Raw genomic sequence first — 17,174 nt, 5'->3', positions numbered from 1 at the left:
ATGTGTGATGTGATTATGTTGTTTCTTGTATTTGTTGCGTTCATTCTGAAAATCTTCTATCCCTAATCATGCATTTTACCTAAAAAGGATAATCAACAATCTTCAATCAAATAATATGTTTTATTGAATATATTATTTTTAATATAATTGGATACTAAAAATTTGTTATTGTAGTTCAAAGGAAAATTTGTAACGATAAGCAAGTATGTAATTGATATTTTCATGAGACTTGCATGAGAAATTACTTATAACCGATCATGTAAAGAATATCTTATAAACTACAAAACACTGAACACAGTTTTACGGATTCGTATGAGAAACCTAAAACTTACGATGTACATTCAAGCTGACAATATGGAAAGACGCCATAGCATTCCTTCAATATATTCTTTACTCTGTACGACTCTCATTTTGGTTTAACGGCAGAATTCCTATACGTACTGTGGCAGACAGTTGAGTCTGTTCTGTTGTCAAACATACTTGAGTCTTCTAGCGTGAGCTGTTAGCTTTGTACACTTATGTCTTTATACTTCTTTGCACTCTGAAGGAACAAAAGCGGATTTTGGCTTATTCTTGGGGACCAACTACTTGGCACGCACACACAAACTTAATGTCGTACACTTTAAGCGAAGCGCTAACTTACAGCGCTCTGCTGACAATGCGCCTGCAAAACATTTCCAGTCTGTTCCTGACATCGTTTTGGGACACGTGTGAATAGTTCCAGTTCATATCACGTGGTTGTGCTGGTGCTACAGTGAATTGGCATAAACACGTGTACAAGAGAAGGGGGTGAGAATAGAACTTTCTGAACAAAATCACATTTACCACATGCAGTGCAAAATAAGAACGAAGTTAGAAGTTCTCCTGCAAAGTGCCAACAATTAGTGATGTCCATTCCACTGAACTAGGGAAGTAACTGGAACGAGGAGTACTTTCTGTCCCACATCAATGGATTACAGGGAGATAAGTGCAAATTTGTCATTCCCAAGGCAATAAATTTATTAAGTTATTCTAGCTTATCAAATATTTTTAAGAAAATTTACCGAAAATGTTATGTAAATTTGCATGAGGTGAAATAAGTTCAAGATATTATCACGCAGCATGCCTATATGATACGCACCTCAGAGACGACATTCAGTTTAAACACATAGAAACATATCGCCTAACGCCAAGCAGAGGCTTAAGAAAAAACACTAAGTTAATCGTATTGCGACATGACGGATTATAAACCCTAATATATTGAATCCTAGCATCTAAGGACTCTGTTTAATGTATCGATAAACTCTTACAATGCGGTGCATAACCGGGGCATGATGCCCGGATTTTGTACAAATTACTCATAAAACATGAGACAGTAATGCAAGAGAATCGCTCAGGAAAGGGGTGCCACGAGATAAGCGCTTCGGAAGTGAATGTCTTCTATAGCGAGGCTATTACGTTTGGTTCTATTAAGTAGCATAGATACAGAATGCTGTCTTGTAGGATGTGGCGCCGTGTAGATCTTGTGTGAACCGACGTTTCAGAGGAACGTATAGTCTCCATGTGGCTGCAGCTACATTCTCAAGCTGGTTCCTCATTCGCGGATATTTCTACCCTGAAGATGGAGGCGATATATTCCTCCAAAATGTCGGTTCACATAAGATCTTCACAGCGCCACATCCCAGAAGAATTCTTTATAGTCACCGCCATGAAAACCTCAAATTTTACAAGATACTGTTAAGAGTGGAAATTTGTGATATCCTGAAGAAATTTGAAGGGTTATAAGGATCGTGGAAACATATGTCCTAATTTTGTCCGAAATTAGTAATTTAAAGATTGTACGCACAAAGTTAGATCTCATGATAAAGTGAATCGTGATGTCTTAAATTTCTTTTCCTTGGCACTACAGCCCCAGTGGGCCTAGGCCTACCTCCATGAACTTCTCCGTTCACTTCGGTTTTTCTAGATCTTACACATTCGGTAGGACTCCTTGGGCGGGTGATCAGCTCATCGCAAGGCCTCTACCTGCACACAAACACAGAAAAACGCACACACACAAATTAAACATCCATGCCCTGAGTGGGATTCAAATCCACGATCCCGGTTTCCAAGCGAGCGAAGACAGTACATGCCTTAGACCACTCGGCTACCGTGACCGGCACGTTTTAAATTTACGGAAGGTTTTTTCAGACGCCGTACAGCGCCAAGTTAAATTGGAAAGAAAATCTTGTTAAATTCACTCTTGTCATTAATATTTGATGCGTGTTTCTCCGGAAATTGTAAAATGAGCAAAACGTTTTACTCGAACACTCAAAACTCGCACTTCATTAAAGTAACGATTTATGAATTCGTTAGATATAATGGAACTTCACACTTCCACTGAAAATTCCTGCGAATTGATATTTAAATATCCGAATAAACATTTCACGTTCCAGTGTATTCCTTCATGCAGTGGCCCATTCACATTCTAAGAATACACAAACTTGCGGACAAACTTCACAAAACAAGGACAGGTAAGTCAAGAGCGCTGTATGAATTCATAGAGAAAAATGACAAGTTGCACTAGACTGCATATGGGCAGCAGGAATGAAAACGGGGGGGGATTTTGTATGTCTCCATGTTTTCTACATGTAGCGAACTTATCTTCAGGTCTTGAAGGACACTTGTAGAACGGTCATCGGAAAGCACATACTACAAACGCGACATTCTGTGCTACAGAGAAAATAATCCGGTTAACTTGAAGGACACCGTCACACTGAATACAAAATTCATGTTCTTTAGATGCTTGTAAGTCACTGCGAAGCAGAAAACTCGTCCATCAACGTGTAATATAAATGCGGCATATTCGTATAGGGATTAAGCTAGTGAATATATCGTTATTGCTGAAATAAATTGTTTGTCACGCGAGATCGTGTTCGCAGTGGTCCCATTTGCCTGGAAGTCGTGTTGATCCGAGAGAGCATGGAATTGCGTGATTTTGTTATTGCTGACGAGTTCAAAGTTGGGTTGGAAACCCTCGTCCTTATAAAACTAAATTTTACAATTCGCAGTAACAGAATTGTCAGGCGGCGCCATAGCTCAAGCGGTAGGTCGCTGGCTTCCCACCGTGCCGGCCCGGGTTCGATCCCGGTCTGATTAAGTGGGATTTGTGGTGGACAAAGTGGTGCTGGGGCAGGTTTTCTCCGTGTACTTCGGTTTCCCCTGCCAATCTTCATTCCGACAAATTCTCCATCATCATAATCACCCGGGGCAAGCTACAATAAGGCAATCAGTGGCTGCCGTGCCGAGTGGACCCAGCTGGACTCCACCCCCCCCCACTAAGCGAATTAAAAAGAATTGCTTGAAACTATGCCTACAAAATGAAATGCCGTTAGATTATATTTTCAGGTAATGTGTAATTACTTTCTAATATTAAATCTTATTTTCGGGCAAATGATAATAATATTTCATCGCCAACAGAATAAAAGAACACCATTTTGAGGCATGATTTATTGGTCTATATATGAATTCGTTAAGGAGCCGGAATAGCGTAGTCGGTATAGCGACTAGCTACGAGCTGGAAGACAGAGGGATTGGAGTTCGAGTCCCGATATCAAGAATTTTCACTTCAAGTCGTCCCGACCGGCTCTGAGGTTCACCCAACGTCCTATCCAATGGATACCGGGGGCTCTTTTCCTAGGAGTAAAGCGGCCGAGGCGTGAGGCTGACCACTTACCTCCAAATAGTGCCGAGGTCAAGAATACTTGGACCTATACATCCAATCCCCATGCTCCTTCAAAATGTAGTGCTTAATTAGTTAAGCACAGGGAAAACTTTATCTTTAACGAATTTATATATATACTCGTATATCGTACTGCCTTATATCAATGAACTGCGAAATGTCCCGAATTTTTGTACGAATATCGTGTTTGCTCACTTACTGCAAAAACGCATGCGCTGTAGCCTATAATTAAATGTTATTTCCCTTACATCCATCCACGAGCGTGTCTGTCTAATGGGACCAGGCAGGGTACACATGCCGGGACTCAGAACTCTTAACATTTTGACTCTCAATAGACCCAGATAAGAAACGTTTCCTGCTGTGAGCTCCGCATGTCTCTATTGAGGTTATCCGATCGTAATTATATTCGTTCTAATTTCCTGAACTTTTGGCCAGGCTCGATGACTACTCCACAGTAATACATTTATATGTAGAATTATGTAAATTTTATCTAAACTTAACCTATTATTCAAAAGCATGGGAAAGTGTTCAACCTTACTGTCTACAATCACACCTTGATCCGTTTACTGATGTCCTTGTATGCGGAGAGCTGTCCCGTGTTTTGTTATTTTAAGCGAGCCGATTCATTTTTATAATAAGGCAATAAATATTTTCATAACATTTTCTACTATAAAGAGCAAATGTTACTTTACAGGATTAGCCTTCCCGTACATAAGATTAAGTCAGATTAGGTGTCTTGACGTATAGGTCATGCAGTAAAATTTTTTAGACGAAAAATAAGAGCATAATAACTTATTTTCAACACATTCTAATCTACATGATATTAACACTGGCACTAAATTGTGGCTGTGTATCTCTTATTGCTCTATTGAAATTTCTAGATCATCTGNGACGAACATACCTACACTAACACTTTTACAGTCCAGTTTATTTCAGCTCCTTTATTACAATTTTGAGCGGAGCGAATAAAATATATATTTTAACTTGGATTCAGATGGAATTCTACCACATTTTTATTCTATTGTCACTGTTATATCGACGTATTTACATACTACTAATTATAAATTATAATATAAAATAATATTTTAGAAATAAACTATCCAGATCTTAGCACAATACTCCGATCTCAGGGCTCTCAAAGGATAAAATGAGTACGTACTTCGTTTCTTCAATTACAGGATATATTTAAGGTTAGCCGACTGTGACCGAGGACGGATTTCAAAATAACCTGAAGGTTTAGCTGTAGGCGTTAGTAATGAAGTATTGGATTACGAGAATCGTTGTCTCGTTACCGACACTAAGGGCGCTATAATTGATCTTCATAACAAAGGGCATTTCTATGGGCTCCATCTCCGAATTTAATACTTCTTGATATCACTTCGTGCAAACTACTGTTTTGAAGCTCGTCTCATCTACACATCAATGCCAAATGTCTACAGCACTGCGCGGCTACTTTCTACGATCAACATGGCCAAATTGCGCGCAGCCAAACAGAATTAATTTGCCTTGCTGCGTCGAGGAGAAATTATCTCATACAAGAAGCATCGCGCTCTGCGTCATCCGATAGCTAAGCATTTTGTTCAGGACCGACAAGAGGGAAGCCAAGACTGTCTGAGCAGTCCTTTGTTGGGTGTACTGTAATATGCCTCTTGCATAACGTACGTCGAGTGTGTGGCGAATGAAATTTCGTGCCGTGTTTGGAATTGAGAGTACTGAATTTCTGGGCTTCATCCAATATCTAGTATTCTGGAAGAAGACACCCTTTCGGAAATTTGTCAAGTAATTTGAATCAGCTTTTTCTAACTCGCCCGAGTAGGTGCCTCCCAGCCTTTTCACCAAAATAAGATCCAGTTTCCAGAACGTCGTGTTCTTTCAGATTACCAGAAGATAGAAAAGTTATAGAAAAACTTAGTAATCCCAAGTGTAACGTGTTTTCTTCAGAACCATTTATAATTAATTCATGCTGTGTGAACTTACGTCAATCCTCAGATAAAACCCATAAATGGATTTCGACGTGAGGCTGGAAATCTTTTCTAAATTTATTTAAATAATAGTGAGGCCTCACAAACTTTCCCTACTGCATGATCGGAAATAAGAGAGCTCCTTCCTTATTGACAAATATAGTACAACCTGGATAATCTCATCTAATTAAAGCTGTGGTGTGTTGGGCTATTGAATTGTTCGGAATGCTGGAATTCGGATAAAAAAATTATATCTTCTGTTAGTAAAAGTATTTAGTCAAAGGATTTACAGGCACATATTATACAGAAGCAACTGACGGAACCCGAGGACGTTCGGCTAGACACCGGGCTCGGGGCAAGTGGTGACTGGGTTACACTTCCACAACTCAGAGAGGGAGGTCCACTAATGCATAATGTCATGTTTTGCAAGAATTCAGTTGTCCTGCAAGGAAGTAAAGCAATCAGATTGAATTTGTAATTTTTTAGGTGCCGATTTTCTTCTGTTGTACTGTAAGTCAAATCGACTTACTGGGTGTTCGGATTCCTGAGGTTTCGCTGTGACGCCCAAGCCCCCTAAATCACGTAAAATTAATGAACGTATTACCGGAGATCGCGCGATTTCCATTCGGGGCGTTTCAGTATTTTCCGATGGCAAATACTTAAAGAAAATCACATCGTGTCTACATTTTGAGGGTGCAACTTTCTTAATATTAAATTTTAGAATGCAAAATAATGACAGATGTGGGAAATATATGTAGCTGTAACTTTCTTTGGGGTGGGGATAACTAATGCGCCATTGGAACTGGCATGAAAATTTTAATTTTTATTAATGTCATAAATTACACGTAGTTTTATACTCAGGTGACAAACACGCATTCTACATGAAACATTATATATTTTACAATCATGCAAATAGTGCAAACATCTGAGGACTTATATGATAAATGCGACATAATGGAGACAAGCATTAGTGCATATTATGCTCAGAAACGGGACATTAGTGTATGGTCTCTCCATTGTGACGGAAGGATTTGAAGGAAAGAAGAGGCCACATATTCTTCCTAGGACTTCTAATAGCAGCACAGGAAACTATTATTTTTCATTCTTAAACCAGAAGAGAAAACACCCCTCTTTTTTTGGCCTCTGGTCGGTCCTGTTTCCGAAGCGAGACGTGCAAACATAGAGTTTTGAATCAGTTGCGGCCCTTACTGATGCAACAGCACTCAATTACATCTGGCCTTCCGCACAACAATGCTTGAAGCACAAGAAAGGCAATCAGTGTTTCTAAAACTCTCAGTTGAGGAGTAACTAAATGGAGAGGAAAGGGGAAATTGAGGAATAGGAAGATTTCAGAAAGACAGAAATAGCTAGTGAGTGTAAACTTTAGTGAAGAATATTTCAAAATGTAGCTCAAGAGTTTTGAATCAGTTGCGGCCCTTACTGATGCAACAGCACTCAATTACATCTGGCCTTCCGCACAACAATGCTTGAAGCACAAGAAAGGCAATCAGTGTTTCTAAAACTCTCAGTTGAGGAGTAACTAAATGGAGAGGAAAGGGGAAATTGAGGGATAGGAAGATTTCAGAAAGACAGAAATAGCTAGTGAGTGTAAACTTTAGTGAAGAATATTTCAAAATGTAGCTCAAGATCACACTTATGTCTGTTCTTTTTATTCCAGCGGTGGATATCGGTTTGTGATAAGAGAAATTGTGCATTAAGATAATTAATAATAAACGTGTTCGTACAGAATGTGCATAAAGAAGAATGTAAGGGACGCAGTTCTACCTTGTTTCACACCACACGGTTGAGCCATCACACAACAAAAGCAGAAAAAAGTTATGACAGACAGCCGTTATATATCAGTTTTATGTACTCTACAATTGGAATGCATTTTCGTCGTAAAACTTCGAAGAACTTGAGTAGCATGTCGAACGAATAACATTTATAAAACACCTACATGCAAGGGCTTCAATATGAAGATTACATTCGAAGGAAAGTAACTGAAAGAACTCTGTCAAAGAAATATACCAAATACACAAAGTTTTCACTTTCAGACTTCTTGTGTTGAATGTTTTGGGTCAATATTACTCACAAATCGAAACTCGTGATTAATGTGAATATTATATTGCGTGTCATGCTGTTCAAATTTTATTCTCGGAATTTTCTACCTTTTCAGAACACTCAGAATTAGATTTCTGGAAATAAATGAATGCCAACTTATGAACTTCACGGCCCCACATACTACTCCTAAGTGAAATGTTATTTTAGAATTAAATTAATATTAATCTTATGTAAGAATCGATAATGTAATTAAAGCTAATATAGTATGTATACATTTAGTTTCCTTATGTTCAGTTCGAAATAAGAAAACGGAAGGCTAATTTGATTGGTCATATCTTACGCGGTAACTGCCTTCTAAAAGAAGTTATTGAAGGAAAGATAGAGGGGCGGATAGACGTGACCAAAAGACGAGGAAGAAGACGTAGGAAGATGCTGGATGACCTTGGGGACAGAAGAGGATATTTTCATTTGAAGGAGAAAGCTCTAGATCGCATAAAGTGGAGGAACTGTTTTGAAAGAGATTGTGAACCTGTCGTCCAGACAGATTACTGATGAATGAATGAATGAATGAATGAATGTTCAGTTACATTTTTACTTTATTATTTTACATTAAAAACAAGGTATAACTGAGTGGCTAGTATCCATACCAGAAATATGCACATATTCCTTACAGTGACTGAACTGAAGATAACTCATATAAGTATCTTCAATTTCCTAGCAATAATTATTCACAGCACAATATTTTATGATAGAATAGAAGAAAATTCCATTACAAAAGTTTTGATTTGCCTTCTTTCTTCGACGAATACGGAGGTCAAAGCACCGAACTGAATTGGAAAATATGTGTAAAACTGTTAAATTAAGTAATTAGCTTTGATAAATGGTGCGTCAATAAACATACGTAAAAGAAGATGTCGTGGGGACACGTAATGTCACGATACTGATATGGCAGACAGCAAGAACCCTGCAATGCCTGATTAGTGAAACAGAGGAAAATACTGAAGTATTAAGCGCCGATGTTTACAAAATTTAGAAAATATGACAGACGATCACACGAATGAGTGAACTGTAAAAAGAACAAGAAGAAGTGTAGCTTCTAGACCAATTACTAGACGTGGCCAGAAAAGTTTCCTGAGGTTGCTACTGACCTGCATACATCATCATTCAATGGACCCAGTTGCTGTTTGAAATCCTCCTCATTAGTTGGCCCGTATAAATTTATGTAAGAACGTGTATTGCCTTCTGTGATGTTGCATCGTGCATTCAGGATAACCAGGATATGAATATATCAAGTTGCTACGGAACGCCGGCACCTGTGAGCTAAACTGTGTGGTGTTCAGGCACGTAAGACACTAACCTTAACAAACATGGTCACGAGAACTTTAAATTGCTCCTGCCAGAATGTTTAAAAGTAATCAGATTGAATATAAGTTCAATTCGCACCAATATGCACAGGAAACATTGGCAGTTCTTTCACAACAGTATGTGGAATTTAAGCGGGTGTTTGCGTTTGAATTAAATATTTATTAAAAAAACTGTAGAAATTCGGAGACCTTCTGTAAGTTGCTATAATTTTGTTATATTTTAGCGTCCTGTTGCACTGATTTATGTCCATGATTTATTCTAACCGTCTTACAGTGCATACATTTATTCACCTTACTCTTCTCTCTTGCACTACATGTTTCGGCACTAATGTGTCATCTTCAGGTGCCTTTCGATGTACGTCAAACTACTTCATTGCATGCCCTGTTGTCTTTATACTAAAATAACTAAAATATATATTCGTCATATATATTGATAAATTTTAAATATTAAAAATATTAAAACTGTTCAGGATTTGTCATCCTTATGTCGTATCTCAATACGCGAGTCACACCTATCTTCTTCTATCGGAGTATTCTTCCTACTTTCGTGTGTGTATTGTGCTTTGTGTTGTGTCTTGCTCCTGTGACTGCGTGTGTTATACTGCTGGGCCTGCTGGGTATGTGTGTGTGTAGTAGTTTGATGTACATAGAAAAGCACCTGAAGATGGCACTTTTGTGCCGAAACATGTAGTGCAAGAGAGAAGAGTAAGGTGAATAAATGTATGCACTGTAAGACGGTTAGAATAAATCATGCTACAATTTTATTTTTTGTTGTTGTAGTTTTCATAATGTGAGGTGAGACTACGTCCACTTGGTACGTAGGCCACTAATTATTGTACCCCCCCCCCGGATGATAGATGAATGTGGAGCAAAGGATGGGATGGGAATTGGCAGGGGGAGCCGGTGACAAACCGCCTGATCTATGGCACGACCATTCGAATTATTTTATAAATATTTGTTCGTTACTGCTGATTTACACTGGTCATATCTGATCTGTTATATTATTATAAAAATGTTACTGCCCTTGCTGTTTAGACAGAAGCTTGAATTTATTTTAGACACAGAAATCATGAAATTTAATTTTGCTATTGGTGAACTTCGGGGATAGTTATTAACTTCTTGTTCTGAGCGGATATCTAAATTTCCGAACAAACAGCAATTATACAGGGTCTATTCCTGATTTGGCATAGTGCAAATCTGTCACCCTTGAGGTACTCGAAGCCACTGCTGACACGAATACGACCTCCGAGACAGAAGTTTCTATCATGTTTGCATGTGTGTATGTTTGCATGTTTTAATTTGCACGAAACGTGAGAGCTCCTAATTCATAGAAATAATTTCATCACGTGTGACAGCAACACAAATGCACGTATATGTTAACATTAATATAATACAATAATTTTTATTTTTTATTGTAACGTCATAGAAACCTATTAGTCTACTAGGCAAAATATACGAATAAGGTGAATGTGTATTTGTCGTTATGTTTAAGTATCGTGCCATGAAGACGTATGAGAAAGTGAAGGTAAACTTCTATGCATCCTTAACCTCGGCTCTAGATGGAGAACAACGATCTACACGTTCTGGCCGATTCACCCTCGCAGCAAGATTATTTGGCCCTGCCGTCAACCCCGTAACGATCACTCCGCTGATGGAGCCGCCCTTAGTCATATAGCGTACGTGTGTTATCAAGACTGTTCGCTTGGTCAACAGCAAATCTGCGCCACTTTTCGGGGGCCCCGTTACATATCTCGGCCCGGAAGGGTATCGTGATTGAAAAGTTGCTGATTTTCTTTTAGTAATAGTGGGAAGTTGCTAGGGTATGCCGATCACAGTCGCCGCGTGGTCTAAGGCATGAAATAGGCCGCGCCATAGCTCGAGCGGTTAGTCGCTGACTTCCCACTGCGGCGGCCCGGGTTCGATCCCAGGTCTGGTCAAGTGTGATTTGTGGTGGACAAAGTGGCGCTGGGGCAGGTTTTCTCTGAGTACTTCTGTTTCCCCTGCAAATCTCCATTTCACCAAATTCTCCATCATCATTATCCCCCGGGGCAGGCTACAATACACCAATCAACGGTAGCCGTGCCGTGTGGACCCAGTTGGATTCCACCCCCCCCCCACTAAGCGAATTAAAAAAAAAGATTGTGTTTATACTAAGTGTAGTTCGCCTGGTGAATATCCAATAAATCGATTCATCTAATTCTGAACCCATTAATTGCTTCTCACGTTACCAGGATACGTGACAATAATTTCTCAGCCTCCTATGTCGTTTAGTTTGTAGTGACAGAGTTATGAAAGAAGAATAGGTAAGGATAAGGAAAGAAGGGGTGGAATCTCCCTTAAGCTAACATCCCAGCATTTTTATGGACGGACTGAGAAAAGATACTACAAGTCTCATTCAGAATAACTATCCTCCGGTCAAAGTTTTGAATCCGGGACCTTCTAATTACGCAGTTCGTTCCGAATATTCAAAATTAATGAAGCGCTTAATGGAATCACATGTTACCATCTTAATTGTGACATTAAATATTCAGGCAAAACATGTTTGGTTGATCTGATGTGGGGTCTGAATATGAGTAGTCCCATATGAAAAACTGTTGGTGACAGAAGTAGGTGCAGTTATGTATAATGTTCTGCGTAAAAAGTTTGTTAAGAAGTTTGTAAATAATTAGACTCAAACAGAGGGCTAAACCAGTGTGTAAATCAACATATGGATGAGAATTTATGTTTCTATTATTTAATTGTCAATATAATGAACAAACAAACTCTGTATTTTTAGTGCGCAAACGAAGTATACCGACCGAGCGACCGCCGCTTGCCGGCGAAGTTAGTGCCAAATTAAGCGGATAGAGGGTGTCGCATGGTCTGCGCAACGGATCCCCATCGCCGTTAATCTCGGTTATCTAGAAGGGAAGCGCAAGTTCCTTGAAATAGCCACTCAGTTATCCTCACGAGGCTGAGTGGACATCGTTCCTGACTCACTACATCTCAGAAAATATTGTAGCTCCGGGAATCGAACCCGGAACTCTGTATCTGTAAGCAGGAACTCTATATTATAAAAATACATTTATCAGTGGGTGTCAGGTTAGCATAACAGCTAAAGATGACACACTGCAACTATGCTTGCAACGTAACACGCAAGTATGACATATTTTTCTTACTCTGCTCCGTTTGCGAAATGAAATATACTCCAATCGAAAGGTGTAGGAAGTTACTGATATAGCTGATACAGGAACATCGCATCTGAAAACACCAGTATGAGGGTGAGCAAACAAAATACTGGTTCGTTTTCAATATGTAAGAGTTGAAGCTACTGTTTTGGACACTTTCGACTGCTTGAGGTGTATTACAAATGTATACAGGTAGACTTTTTTTCCACTGTTATCTTTAGTTCCCCGTTCATCATTTCACAGTTACATTCAAATTTACTTAAACTGTTTTCAGCTGTCAAAATCAGACTGACATTATTTTAATTACTAAATTCACGCGTCACTCAGTAGAACACTGGGAATATTTAAAAGGGTTCCAGGTTTGATGTCGACAGCTGTCATATCCTGGAGAAGAGAGAAAGATTCTGCAGTGTGTTGGCGAGTCACCTGAAGACTGGACTACATTAAACTTCCGAAGGGTCTCATGTGTTGGACACATTTCGGGAAAATCGATAATGCCAGACACAGTTTTTTGCAATGACTTAATTATTGTCACATGCCTCTGAAGGACCTAACAAAGGTTTGCTATGAGTAAAGAAAATACAATTTGATTAGACGAAAGTTATGTCAATGTCTATGTAAGAAACAAAAGAGATGAACAAAGAGAAACTGTTCAAAGCAGACAAAAAGAGAACACAATGAAATGAACGGATGGCTCAGATTGCGATGATTAAACAAGGCAGAACTAACGACCACTAGTAGTGTCAACACATCCATTAAACAATGCAGAACTTGCAGTGGTTCGTAATGTTTCTTATAGTTCTTCTTCCTTGCAGCTTTTTTTTTCTGATTCATCCTACCTGACCTGACAGACATGTCACTGGTTCGAGACCGGCGAAGTTGTTGGAGACGCATTACGTCACCGCTGAGGCAAGTTCTCCAACCAGTGGGCGGGTCGCAGCGCCCTGAAGTGACAATCGTTATTTGATGCCCATTTGCGTGAATTTTGTTTGAAATTTCAGTGAGGATCAGCAACCCAAAATCGGGAATAACAATTATAACTCTGTGCATAATCTTCAAGATGGAAATTTGGAATTGGATTTCCACAGGCCGTCGTATTGGCATTTAAGAAATTTCAGTCATCTTTTGAATTATTAATTCGTACGATATCTTGATACCCCTGCTTCTCAAAATATATTTTTATGTTTTTTGGGATATCAACTAACAATATGAATACATCTATTTCTTTGCTTTTAAGAAACACTCTTCTCTGGGATCAAAACGTCCTGATATATACCCAATGTTTATATATGTTCTTTATTTAGAAAATTACTTTAATATGAAGAATGCCGTCTTCTGGGATGTGGCGCCGTGTAGATATGGTGCAAACCGGCGTTTCGGAGGAACGTATCACCTCCATCTTCAGGATATAGAAAACCACGAGCGAGGAACCAGCGTGAGCAGATGACTGTAGACGCTGTTTTTCGCTCCCCAGTTTTTATACCATGAAGATGGAAGTGATACGTTCCTGTGAAAAGTCGGTTTACACAACATTTACATGGCACCACATCCCAGAAAACGGCATTCTTCATAGTCACCGCCGTGAAAACCTCAAATCTTACATACTTTACTATAACTTCCATATATTTTTTGCTGGTGAAATGTAATGTGTATCACTGCACATAAAAAACACAGAAAATATATTTTCTGTATAGAAATAATGTCTATTCCCGCAAGATATCTGAGCGAAAGATGTTTTTTTTTTCTCTGTAGCACACTTCTTACAAAAGGTAAAAATAAATTTATCTTAAATTTTTTGTTACGTATGTCTTTCACGCATCAGTTACAGCAGTACTGCTTATGCTGTAAGTTTTTATTTTAAATTAACATATCCAAATTTTTTAAAAGAGTAGATTATTCTATGTCTGTATATTAAATTGACTAATGTTTTTCATGAGATCTCGGTATATGCAAACATTCAATGTTTAACATGTGTATCAGTAGGATATGTGTAAACAAGTGTAGTATTGCTTCAGACAATCCAGACCTATACAACTAGCATTTTCTTTCGTGTGAAATTGTGAATTTTGTAATTAGATCATATACACCTGGTTGCTGATATATAATATTTTCACTGTTACAAGGAAACATGACGACACTAAATGAATGTATTTCGTGTAAGGCTTAGTATATCCCGATTTTGGGTTTTCTTTGAGATGTACAAAACTGTTTTTATCACAAATGGACTTCAGCCCGTTACGTGTACACGAGGGTGCACAGACAATTCGGAAACAGAGTGTCTCACCCTTGAAGGAAGTGCTCAAGTGCACTCAGTTACACACAGAGAACGGGGTGCATGACACTGGCTGGATCCCTCACTCAAATGCCTTGCTCTGCAACAATCTGCATGAAATGTACACAGGGATCTGGAAGGAGTTTAGGACCAGTTAAATGTTGATGCAAAACTTTGAGAGTCAAGTTACTTAGAGATGGCAAACATCGCTAGTTTTGAAAAAGTACGGACTAACGTGAATACCTGGAAACTATAAATCGTAGCAAATTTGTGGTAAGATGTTTTTCTTCTAACATTAAGTAACTCAGATGACTATATTTCTACTAAACGCCGACAATATTCAGAAAATTCAGGCTTCTGATACGTGAACACGGATCCTGAAGACCAGAATAAGATGTTTTGTCAGTTATCTTCCCCTGAAAATGGCTGCTTCCTTATATTTTACAAAATTAGAAACGATTTTTTTTCTTTACCTTACATTCGAAGTGTTTTCCTAGACAAAATAAAATCTTCAAAGACCAAGTGAAATTGTTTGTTACTTTCGAAGGGAAACGTTACAGCTTCTAATTTCTACCATCAAAGAAAATTTGTTTCAATTAATGTGAACAGACTTTTAAAGATAATTTTGAATAAAATATCCGAAACGATTATATGCATTATTAATATCGCATCTGAAACTCATAACATACTAAAAATTGAACCTTTCTCTGCACATCCAAAATTCCCCAAATTAATGAATATTTTACAAATTCATAATATTTCTAATCACGAAGCGCTTCGAACGAACAAGAGAAGCGATCTGCTCATGCCATCTCTATGTAAATGAAATTTTACTGACATCTGGACATTGCCGGAAGCTCAGAAAAGCAATAATTTGCCATTCAAGGATTACAAACAAATGTACATATTTAGCAATGGTACAATGCCGACAGGAACAATGGACACAGATAAGGATACATATAGATTTGCACTTTACCAAACTGCGACAGAGACATCGAAGGAGGTTCAAGGAAGGCCTGTAAGACTCTGCAAAGCTTACACTTCCCCATGGACTCTGTAAGGAAGATGTCTGTTCACTAGAATTATATACAGTGTTAAACTTAACCAATGAAGCTCCGAGGAGAATGCACAGATCATTAAGTAAAGTACCCTCTCACTCTATATAAAATGGATACGACTCAGTAATTTAGTACACGAAATACTTTATAGATTTTTGCAGTATATGAAGCCACTGTGGTCTATTTTTTTAAGTGTTCAGAGGTTTGTAACTGCCTCTGTGGTCTAGTGGTCAGAGTTCCTGGCTACAGATCCAGAGGTCCCGGGTTCGATTCCCAACGCTACCAGATTTTCTGAGAAGTACTGGGTCTGGCACGGGGTCTATTCAGCCTCGTGAGGATAAATGAGGAGCTATTTGAAGGAAATAGCGGCTCCGGTCTAGAAAACCGAAATTAACGGCAGTGAGGATTCGTTGCACTGACCACGCGACACCCTCTAACCGCAAAAGTTGGCACTAACTTCGCCGATAAGCGGCGGTCGCTCGGTCGGTATAGTTAGCTTGCAGACTAAAGCCACGGATATTGTTTTTTTTTTTGTTTGTTCAGAAGTTTCCTAACATGACTTTAAATAAAATAATATTTATTACGTGTCAGTAAGGTTCAAAATCAATATCTTGCCACAAATGAAAGGCTCCCATATTGAACTACAAAATGTGCCCTGCGGTAGATGCGCTGATATTTGGTCACGAGCAGGTGGATTGATTGACAGACAAACAGAGAGATAAATATATAACTTTCGACAAATTTTTGTAAGAACCATCAACAAAAAATGTTATCAGAATGAGTTTAATATTTCTCGAGGTATTGAATTACATGACAAGAACATTCCTCTGTTGACTTATCTCGAAATTTGTAAGACTTTTATAAATTTAATTGGACGTAAAATGTAAGGTTAGTACTTCTCTGCAAAGTCTATTTGAAACATTCTTTGCTCAGATATATATTTAGAGAGCTCGCTCGAAATGCACTCAGAAACACATATAAAATCTTCATGTACATTTTTCGTTATTTTATTTTGTTTCAATAAAACTGGAACTAGCCGACAACTCTTAGTGAAAATCTCTCATATAAATTTTTAGAAGAATATGTTTAACTGTCCAGCCGTGATACTAGATCACAGACAGACAGACAAAGAGATATAACCTACATAAGGCGTTCCTTATTTCTTTGTAAAGGACACCTAAAAATTAATAAAAAAAATTCAAATGAGAGAATTAATATACAAATTAAATATTTCCCAAAAGTACTTAAAAAAATATACTGCCCCATATTATGTCGAAACTACTATGAATAATAAGATGAGGCATGTCTCACGCATGCCTCAAAAATATTAGGAATACAAATTTGCTTTTATATTCTTAGAATCGAACTACGAAAAATTAGCATTCCGGTTACGTGTTATCTGTCTGTTCATTAACCATTACACTAGGAGGTACTTATATTTACAAAAAATGGTTAAAATTATTCACTTCGTGATGACATACAATAAATGAAATATCATCACTTGTAATAGTGTTCCTCTAGAAGAAAATAAACGCATTGTGTAGAATAAGTATTTAATGAGACTTAGAAGGTTACTGATCCCCTCAGTAGG

At 38.3% G+C, this 17,174-nt stretch overlaps 1 protein-coding gene across 1 annotated transcript in view; it reads right to left on the bottom strand.

Annotated features, from left to right (window-relative positions):
* LOC111863312 (protein unc-13 homolog B) overlaps positions 1-17,174 on the bottom strand; it is a 777,834-nt gene that overhangs the window by 525,453 nt on the left and 235,207 nt on the right. Inside the window, exon 6 of the mRNA XM_033751004.1 lies at positions 15,502-15,579. Within this exon, the coding sequence (XP_033606895.1) occupies positions 15,502-15,579 (78 nt within the window). The remainder of the gene's footprint in view (positions 1-15,501; positions 15,580-17,174) is intronic.

The sequence above is a fragment of the Cryptotermes secundus genome, unplaced genomic scaffold (assembly GCF_002891405.2).
Source record: "Cryptotermes secundus unplaced genomic scaffold, Csec_1.0 scaffold159, whole genome shotgun sequence".
Taxonomy (NCBI): Eukaryota; Metazoa; Arthropoda; class Insecta; order Blattodea; family Kalotermitidae; genus Cryptotermes; species Cryptotermes secundus.
Note: the sequence above shows the minus strand (reverse complement) of the source record. Positions and strands in the feature narration are given on the sequence as shown.